General features: G+C 43.2%; 2 protein-coding genes across 2 annotated transcripts; one reads left to right on the forward strand and one right to left on the reverse strand.

Moving 5' to 3' along the window:
- Positions 1–112: 112 nt before the first annotated feature.
- Positions 113–2,146, reverse strand: fh (fumarate hydratase). Its single transcript, XM_034530888.1, has one exon. It carries the CDS (start codon positions 2,076–2,078, stop codon positions 579–581), a length of 1,500 nt encoding a protein of 499 aa, XP_034386779.1. The 5' UTR covers positions 2,079–2,146; the 3' UTR covers positions 113–578.
- Positions 2,147–3,079: 933 nt separating this feature from the next.
- Positions 3,080–9,866, forward strand: hdgfl2 (HDGF like 2). The gene is made up of 16 exons (XM_034531549.1): positions 3,080–3,348; positions 3,858–3,934; positions 4,472–4,613; positions 5,111–5,290; positions 5,414–5,533; positions 5,646–5,714; positions 5,816–5,996; positions 6,152–6,236; positions 6,343–6,640; positions 6,759–6,892; positions 7,031–7,098; positions 7,205–7,275; positions 7,369–7,470; positions 8,051–8,219; positions 8,319–8,436; positions 8,678–9,866. Exons 1-16 carry the CDS (start codon positions 3,277–3,279, stop codon positions 8,775–8,777), a joined length of 1,986 nt encoding a protein of 661 aa, XP_034387440.1. The 5' UTR covers positions 3,080–3,276; the 3' UTR covers positions 8,778–9,866.
- Positions 9,867–10,014: the final 148 nt, after the last annotated feature.

Raw genomic sequence — 10,014 nt, forward strand, 5'->3', positions numbered from 1 at the left:
ATCCTTGTGATTTAACCACAGAGCCGATCAGCTGATATGACACTTTAAAAGTGTGAACGTGTGTAACATTTTTTTATAATTATGAAGACAAAAGCAGAAACCATGCAAATGCTTGGTTTTTAAATCAATACATATTTTAATTGAACTGGGACGCTGCACATATGGCACGCATGCTGTAAACCAGAGCACACAAGGTACACAAAGCATGTTGAATCATTTGGGATGGCACAATGTGAACACCTGAACGACCCTGAAGGTACCAACTAACAGTCAAAGTGTTTACGACTTTAAATAGTTGGTAAACAAATACACACATTTTACACTGTCAATCAAATGGGTGAATCCACCGTTTTAACAGCACTAACGAGTGCATTTCAGTGAAGGTTGAACACAGTATGCAAAACCGTAAGAAGCTGCATCCAACAACAACAATATATATGTATTAAGAGATGAGATGTTCAGGGTCTCCACGTTTGTTTCATAAAGTTCAACCTCTTTGATTTAATAGGGAGTAATCTTTTCTCAGACTACAGACGGGTATTTTCTTTGTTCCGTAGCGTTTCTCGTGCTGTCAGAGTTCACTTTGGCCCCAGCATTTCGCTCGGCTTCACCCATTGGTCAAACTGCTCCTCCGTCAAGTAGCCCATCTCCACGGCCACGGCCTTCAGCGTGGAGCCCTTCTTGTGAGCCGTCTTTGCGATGGCGGCTGCTTTGTCGTAACCGATGTGTGGGTTGAGAGCGGTGACCAGCATGAGGGACTCGTTCATGAGCTTGTTGATCCTCTCCCGGTTGGCCTCGATGCCCACCACACAGTTGTTGGTGAAGGAGACGGACGCGTCTCCGAGGAGCTGAGCCGAGTTCAGCACATTCTTGACCATCATGGGCTTGAAGACGTTGAGCTCAAAGTGGCCGTTGCTGCCTCCGATGGTGACGGCCACGTGGTTTCCCATTACCTGGGCGGCGACCATGGTCATGGCCTCGCACTGCGTGGGGTTCACCTTGCCCGGCATGATGCTGCTTCCTGGTTCGTTCTCTGGTAAGATGAGCTCTCCCAGGCCCGAACGGGGTCCTGACCCCAAGAAGCGGATGTCGTTGGCGATCTTCATCATGCTGACAGCCACCGTGTTCAGCGCTCCACTCAGCTCCACCAGGGCATCGTGGGCCGCCAGAGCTTCAAACTTGTTGGGAGCGGTCACAAACGGCAGGCCCGTGAGAGAAGCAATGGTGGAAGCCACCTTTTCGGCAAAGCCGATGCGTGTGTTGAGTCCCGTCCCGACTGCCGTGCCCCCCGCCGCCAGCTCGTACACCCTGGGCATGGCGGCCTTCACTCTGGCGATGCTGTACTTCACCTGTTGGACATAGGCGCTGAACTCCTGCCCGAGCGAGAGCGGCACGGCATCCTGGGTGTGTGTGCGTCCGATCTTGATGATGTCTTTGAACTCTTCGGACTTGGCGGCCAGAGCGGCGTGCAGCTTCTCCAGGCCGGGCAGCAGGACGTGGTGGACCTCTGTGGCGGTAGCAATGTGCATGGCAGTGGGAAAGGTGTCATTGGAGCTCTGACTCTTATTGACGTGGTCGTTGGGGTGGACGGGATCCTTAGAGCCTAGTGTTCCTCCTAGGATCTCAATGGCTCTGTTGCTGATTACCTCGTTGACGTTCATGTTGCTTTGAGTCCCAGATCCAGTCTGCCACACCACCAGAGGGAAATGATCGTCCAGTTTACCAGCTGCAACCTCATCTGCTGCCTGGATGATTGCATCTGCTATCTTTGGGTCCAGGCCGAACTCCTTGTTAACCTCAGCGGCCGCTCTCTTCAGGACACCAAAGGCTTTGATCACTTGGATTGGCATTCTCTCACTTGGTCCCCCTATTTTGAAGTTCATGGTGGATCTGACAGTCTGGGCGCCGTAGTACTTGTCAGCGGGGACCTTGAGCTCGCCAAACGAGTCCCGCTCGATCCTGTACTCTGAGCTGGCCATTCTGGACGTGCACACGTGGAGCTTCGCGCTGTCGCTGACTCTTTGTAAAGTCAGGAGTTTGCAGTTAAACTGCTGAACGCGTCTCAGAGACCGAAACATGGCTTCTCATTAGAGGTGAATCCGGGGGGAGGTCAACGCAGCCTTCCACTTTATGATCTGTCATTGGGTGATAAAGAAACTGCTCGCGCGTCAGCCAATAGGGAGGCAGGAAAGGCGGGTCTTCCGCCGTGGTTGTCGTATCAAATGGAAAAGATCAGGCTGCTACATCCGGATCAGTGAAGCTTTTCACAACATTGCAGGATTTTATATCCGGTATGCCAACGAAGGATTATTTACCATGTAGAATAAAAGTTAGTAACTTTAAATATATTAATGCAATGCACACATTCAATTTATCCAACAGGGAAATGTGTAAGAAATACCGATATGACATTTTTTGGAATAGACACATGTATGGTAATTTACAATGCCTTGAAAACTTGTTTTTCGTTCATATATGCATGGACCCCAGTTTAATTTCTGCGAGTTAATTCTTCAAATTTGTATACAATATTGTATAAACAAAATAAAGTCAGTAACACCTGAAAGCATTTTTACAATCTGAATGTACTATATAGTGCACACTGTTTATTTATTGTATGTAATGAGACTGGAATAAGAAGTTAATTATAAGTGATAGTCGATATATGCAATCTGTACTTAACATGAAACCAACTGGGGACAGAAACCAAATCAAAAATCAACATGTACTCAGTAGTACACAGTGAAGTAGTACAATGAGATATACAGCGTACTGCAAACTGCTGGATTAAGTTTGCAAATGAGTTTTAAGAATATATTCAAATGTTGAGGTGTTGAGGAATCCTAAAGGAAGGAGCTCTGTGCGATCTGAAGATACTGCTTTACTTATTCTGGATAACTATTGAGGTCCTTCATCATGTGACACCAAGGCCTACTTTTATGGTGTCCTGACATTCATAATTGGATAGACTTTTCAAATATGTTTGTGAACGTACAGTCGGTTTATTTTATTTCATTACAAAGTTGTTGCATCGAATAGAAACTCCTTTTACTTTGAAGAGTGAAAACGTTATTCCACCGGAAGTGCCTCGACCGATGCTGCTATCTTCCCTCCGCCGTCTCTTCTCGCGGTAACGTTAGTACACTGTTAGCTTGCTAGCTAACCCCATCGTTTCCAGGTTTCGTGTCGACCTGAAAAAACGCAAACGAAGAGAGGCACAGAAAGGCTACGCAGCCGAATACTTTCTAAACCCAGGCTGCACTGAGGAGCGGGACAATGCCACACAACTTCCAGCCCGGAGACCTGGTCTTCGCTAAAATGAAGGGGTACCCCCACTGGCCAGCCAGGGTAAGCAAGTAACGTTAGCAGCAGCCGGAGGGGCGGAGGGGATGAGCTGCTCTGCATGGGACGCTGGATAAGGTTCTGTGTATCCTCGGCACTGTCTAACATGGATACCTATCACCTACATAACTAAATAGTAATGTTGGGCTGACAGGCTATGCGTCAGGCCCGCAGGCAGTGCACGAGCAGCATAATATGTGCATGAGATGCTGTTGGCCTATCGTTAAACTGCATGAAATCGTACAGCAGCGAAAGCTAACGTTATTTGGGAAATGACGTTGGAGATAATTGCATTTTTTGTTATTATATATATATATATATATATATATATAAAAATATATATATATATATATAAAAATAAGGAAGCCCTCTTCTAAACGTAAATATAGCACAAGTCCTTACAATTTGAATGAGTTGAAAGTTGCAATGTTTTGTTTTCAAGAGGTAATAAACATCAATACATTCTTCCATCATGTTTGCGTCCCAGATTATTATTTGTTGCCACTTGTTTACAGATTGAAGATGTGGCTGATGGGGCAGTGAAACCACCTCCTAATAAAATCCCAATTTTCTTCTTTGGGACACATGAAACGTGAGTACAGTAATTATCAGTCGTTAGATACATACGTTATTGGTATGCACAGACACTTAAATGGCTATCAATGGATTTACCTTTTTAAAAAATCTATTTTTAAGGAGGACATTTAAATATACAGTTTGCTGAAATTTATGATTCAAGTATAGTGTTTTTTGTTGTTGTCAGGCAATGTGTAGGCGCCTCACCTGTTTGTTTGCATAATATCCTTTTTGAGTGCAATGCTGTTTGACGAAAACACAAATCACTACTTTTATTTGACACAGTTTGTCTCCTCTTTTTTGAAGGTTCCCTATGAACCAGTGATTTCTTTCAGTCTGAGTGTGCAGTATGCTTTTGAGAGATGTGTTGATATGTCTGATCATACATCTGTTTGACAAGATGGCACCTGCAGTATATTAATCCATCACTAGGTGGCACAGTCTGCTCTTTCTAAGTCTCAAGTCAGTGTAAAGGGTTAACCTGGTTTTTCGTGATAATATAACAGTTTATAGTTATTTTGTCAACATGTTCTTTTACCTCACTGTTTCACAGAGCATTCCTTGCAGCAAAGGACCTGTTTGCCTATGAAAAGTACAGCGAACGCTATGGAAAGCCCAACAAAAGAAAGGGATTCAATGAAGGTTTATGGGAGATCCAGAACAATCCACATGCCTCCTACAGCGCCCCACCTGTAGTAAGTTGCCCTGATGTCCATAATCCTAAATCCTAATCCTAAAGTATCCACTGTTTAACAATAATGTATATGCTTAAAGATACTGTAAATGTGGACTTTGAAGTTAAATCAAGGTGGGAAACCTGAAGGTATTTCCTAACCATTCGTGCTTGTTTGTTGCTCAAAAATGTTATTTTTATTTCCATTGTTTTAGAACTCACATGCCGGTCTCTGCTAGACAGTAACTTTTGAAGCAGTTTGAATTTCCTTGGTATTGAAAGCTACAAATGAACTTGTCTTGTCTTTTTATTAAAATGCTGCAGTTCAGACTAGGGCGTCCTGATGCCCAGCAGTTTAAGGTGTGATGCTTACTGCAACATTTAATATTCCATTCTTACCAGGGAACTTTGCTGCATCCCTGTCCCCATGTTTCATTTCATTGTCAATGGCTGAACTGTCAAGGAAAGGTTAAATGTCACAAAATGTTGTATTAATCTCCACACGGTTCGCCTTTGCAGCCGGCCAGCTCATCTGACAGCGAGGCCAACAATGCTGGAGGAGGAAGTGATGAGGATGAGGATGAAGAGGAAGCCCCAGTGCCTCAGAAAGTAGAATCGGCCAGCGAAGTTGACTCCGATTCTGGGAGTGAAGACCAAGGGAAGGGCGAGGGAGTGAAGCGAAAGCCACCTCCTGCGAAGGTAATTGACATTTAATTTCACTTTCAGTGGAAATTAATTACTGCTTCAAATAAACAGAGCTTCAGTGAAATAGTTGATCAAGTTCAATTGTTGCATTTGAATGCATGTGTTTTTCTTTTTTAGCGGCCTCCCCCTGCAAAAAAGCCTCGCGGCTCATCCAGTGACCGAAATGAAGAGAGTGGCTCCCCCTCTGAATCAGAACCCACGCCCTCAGAATCTGACTCTGGCAAGAACAGTGACCAGGTTATTACACACATATATATATATATATATATATATACACACACAACATGGTATGATTTCTGGTCGAAACTAAACTGTCCATAAATGTTACTCGTTTGTTTTCTTCCTACAGGATTTTACTCCAGAGAAGAAAACTGGTGGACGGGTTGGAAAGAAAGCAGGAGGCAGAGGGAAGAAAAAGGTGAACCATCAGCCTTTTTGCACATTAGGAGTTTTTGAGTTTTTATAGCAGGTTGTAAATTCTTCATTTGTCTCCTCCCCCTTCTATCTGTGATGTTGCAGAAGGCTTCGTCTGGCTCAGATTCAAACTCGGGATCAGGGTCAGAGAAGAAAGCAGCGGACAGCGACTCAGAGGACGAGAAGCCGCGACCGGCTCTGTCTGGCTCTGAATCCCACTCTGGCTCAAAGTCTGAATCCGAGTCAGATCCACCTCCCCGGAAGGCCCCACAGGCACGCAAGAAAGGTGTGGGTTCAGTTTTGCTTAAGATCGGATTGATCAATTCCATCTTTGTCCACAATTCTAGAGCTGCATGGCCTGTGATATTGAAGGAAAGATCTCCTGCTCTTCGTTTTGCTCACGTCAATGTGCTCGGGGCATCTGTTTTTTCCCACCCACAGAGAAGCCAGCACCAAAGCCTCGTGCACGGAAACCCAAACCCGCTCCGGCAAAACGAGCAGCCTCATCCTCCGACGACAGCGACAGGTCCGGCTGCTCCACGGATGTTTTTCATATTGATGCCCCATGTATTTTATATATAAATATGTAATGTGAATTCTAAAGGAGCAGAATGTTTTGTTTTTTCCCACAGTGACAGTGACACCGACCGCATCAGTGAATGGAAGAAACGAGACGAGGAGCGCAGACGAGAGCTGGAGGAGCGCCGGAAAAAGGAGGAGGCAGAGGAGCTCCGCAAGCTTCGGGAGAGAGAGAAGGAGGAAGAGGAGCAAAAGAAAAAAGACAAAGATAAGGGTAAAAAAAAGAGCGACAGTGACAACAGCAGTAGCTCCGATGAGGGTGTAGATGAACACCCATTGAAGAAGTCCAAGAAACCCCCTCCAGCCCCAATCCCTGCACCTTCGGACTCTGATTCTCCAGCGCCAACTGAGGTACAGACGCTTAAGAAATAACGACATGTTACATTTTGCTTCATTTCAAATCAATAGGACTGCAGGCGACTATGTGCCATTGACACATGGGACTTCTTGTGCTTTTTCTCCTCAAAAGGCGAAGAAGTCATCCAAGAAGCCTGACATCCAGAAGAAGGTGAGAATAAAGAAAGAGAAGGAGCGAAAAAATCGGAAGGAGAAAGAGCTAAAAGATAAAAAAGCCAGGCGGTCAGAAGAGAAGTCTCGAGCGAGGTGAGTCCACAATGGGGAACAGACTATGCTTATGGTTATGGCTAAGCAGAACGTTGGCTTAGAAGAGACTAATTAAAATGTAGTGTACACAGATCAAAGAGTCAACCCCCCCCTCTCTCTCCCTCCCTCCTCTCTCAGGTCTAAGCCTGAAAAACCCAAACGCAAACCAGAGAGGCCGCCAGAGAAGAAAGTGGAAAAGAAAAGGGGTAAAGTGTTCCATACAGTCGCACAAAGATCAACTGCTTGTTTTTGTGAGAGGGAGCGTAGTAATTCAGCACAGCATCTTGACTCTTACTTTGTGTCCACATGCAGAGCCATTGCCAGAAGAAAAGCTACAGAAACTCCACACTGATATAAAGTTTGCACTCAAAGTGGACAACCCAGTAAGTGACATCTATGAGTTTGATACAGTTTCCCCTTTTTCTGTTTATATACCAGCCCTAAAACTGAAATGTTCTATATTTGTGTGTTTGTAGGACATAGACCGGTGTCTACAAGCCCTGGATGAACTGGCAGCTGTGCCCGTCACCAGCCAGATCCTCCACAAGAACGCTGAAGTTATAGCCACTCTAAAAAAGGTGCATGTTCTTGACGATTGTTTGACTATCTCTATTTATATTTGACCCACAGTTTAAATAATGGAAATATATTTCATGACATGGCATGGTTTCCTAATTCAATATGTACTTTTTTTTTTTTTTTTTTAAACGTATACTGCATTAGTCAGTTATTTCCCAGAAATGACACGTGTGTGTCTCTGGAGGTTACCAGTTGCTGTCCGGAGTATTTATGATTGTTAGATAATAATAATATTAGATAATAATAATAATAATCCACTGCTTCATTCTGCTTCTCTTTGAGATGATACAATGAAAGTAGGAATACCAGAACCCTGTAGTCTGCCGCATCTTCTGTGTTTTCTTTTTGTAATAACGCCATGTGGTTACTTTACTTTTCTAGTTTTATTAATTTGTACTGTATTTTATTAATTCCTTCACACGTGATTTTACAAGATGTAAAATGTGGAATATTGGCATACCTTGTTTTGTTTTATAATCAAGGCTGTCAGGGCAGTACTGTTTTTCTTTTTATTTATATAAAAATAATCCCCGCTTTTTGCAACTTTTCATGTTTGTCTTTTTGTTATGGACAATATAGATTCGGCGGTATAAAGCCAGCAATGCAGTCATGGAGAAAGCTAGTGAGGTCTACAACAAGTTAAAACTTCGCTTTATGGGAAAGCCGGAGGTGGCAGCTAAACCTCAAACGGAGGACAAGGAAGCAGAAGATGATGAGGATGATGATGAGAAGGAGACGACAAACACGGGTAAGAAGTCACACCTTGGATCTTGCCTCTATCGCATTTGATAGTATCTCTATTTTGTTTGTGTAATTCTTATTTTAATCTACATTCACATTTTTCTAGACTCCACTCCGGTGAATGGGGAATCAGAACCGAAAAAAGATGATATGGAGCTCGAAGAAAATCCCAAATCCCCTGCCCATGAGGAGAATAATGATGATACTGCTTCAAGTCCAAACAGGTAAACACCCCCCAGCTTATTGAGAAGCAATATACAGCATCTTTGCTCTACTCGTCATCGTCATGGGCAACTAACATGAGATGAAAGCAGATCTTGGTCGATGGACCATAAAATCGCAGGTATCTTCTGAGAAAAATGCTTATCAGGGTTTAGGTGGGACCTTATATCCAATCTCTTTAATACAAAAGTAATCCCAATTAAAGCACCGCAGTAGTTGTGACTGATCATGTTCTCTGTTTAGACAAAGCCCAGACAGCCCTGCTGAACCAAATCTTCACATCGATGAAGAAGCGGACAACTCCATCTCTGCAGAGACAGAACCACCCGCTGTAGAAAGCTGAAAGACCCTGAACCACCACTGCAGTGGAACAAGTGCTAAAGATGGTGGCCTCTTAATTTGACGTCATACAGTGCTCCTGGCCCAACAACATCACAAACACACACAAACACACACACAAACAAACAGACACACACACACACAGCATTTCCTACAGTATCTGTTACGTCAATGTTGATGTTTTGGATATTTTGTACCATAATGACATCAAACCAGAAGGCTCTGTTGCGCAAACTGTTTGGTCCATTATCTATCATGGCAAAAGGAAAGCTTAGTAGTGTGGTAGTTTGTGGCGCTGAGCAAACTCTTTTTATTTCTGAAAATTTACTTTTTCTTTTATACAACACTCGGCCCGTCCTGGATCTTCACCCTGTACTCCTACTTCTGGTGACCTTGTTCTTTCTACCACATGAACTCCTATTTTGATCTTTTACACTGTATGCATATGGAATGATTACATTTAAAGCACTTCTGACCGGAATCTAGGCTGGAGGATAGTATGGGAGGAAACTTCAATCATTTTCGTGGGAAAATGGAGCCATGCCATTAGTTTTTTCGCTTGGAAGATTTTGTGCAGCCCTGACATCCGTTGGCTTCATTTTTTTATAAAGTCTACAAAATATCACAAAGGCCTCTTGTCTGTGTGTATGACATTGTGTGAGTGGTAAAGTACTATTTGTGAGTCTTTTATGTTAAGTATATATATTTTCTAATTATCTGGTCTTGATCCAGTTAATCCAGTCTGAAATGTAAAGCCATTTACTGAGTCACTTAAAACTGTTTTACAATTGAGGTCCACCTATGTTTTTTATAGCATTGTTTGCAAACAGTTTTGTCTAAAATAATAATTGCTGTGGAGTTAAACACCTCGCACTCTCGTCTCCCCATCCTGTCTGCTTTCAGTAACTTGCTTAATAAATGGAATAACTGTACAGATTGAAAACTGCCCTTAAAAGCTATTGAGATCTCTTGTAGCTGCAGCCTATTTTGACATTTTCCTGTCATAAGCATACAACAGGTGTTTTTAGTGCTATGTAAATTGTTAAAGCATTTCTATGACTTAGTTGAGACTTGAATAAAAATCTCAGCATGGTTTTGTTTCCATCTCATTTCTTGATGAGTAAAACACGCTTTTAGTGAATTATCTGTGTTTGTGTAAAATACTTTTTTGCCTGACAAGTTGCCTGACACTATTCTGAGGAATTGGCACACACATTCAGACTAATAGCTCTTTTATTGTT

The sequence above is a fragment of the Cyclopterus lumpus genome, chromosome 4 (assembly GCF_009769545.1).
Source record: "Cyclopterus lumpus isolate fCycLum1 chromosome 4, fCycLum1.pri, whole genome shotgun sequence".
Classification (NCBI taxonomy): domain Eukaryota; kingdom Metazoa; phylum Chordata; class Actinopteri; order Perciformes; family Cyclopteridae; genus Cyclopterus; species Cyclopterus lumpus.

Coding starts and splice junctions, on each gene's coding strand:
- fh (XM_034530888.1), bottom strand. CDS start 2,078: ATGTTTCGGTCTCTGAGACGCGTTCAGCAGTTTAACTGCAAACTCCTG.
- hdgfl2 (XM_034531549.1), top strand. CDS start 3,277: ATGCCACACAACTTCCAGCCCGGAGACCTGGTCTTCGCTAAAATGAAG. Junction 3,935..4,471: donor TTCTTTGGGACACATGAAAC/GTGAGTACAGTA, acceptor ACTGTTTCACAG/AGCATTCCTTGCAGCAAAGG. Junction 6,641..6,758: donor ATTCTCCAGCGCCAACTGAG/GTACAGACGCTT, acceptor TCTCCTCAAAAG/GCGAAGAAGTCATCCAAGAA.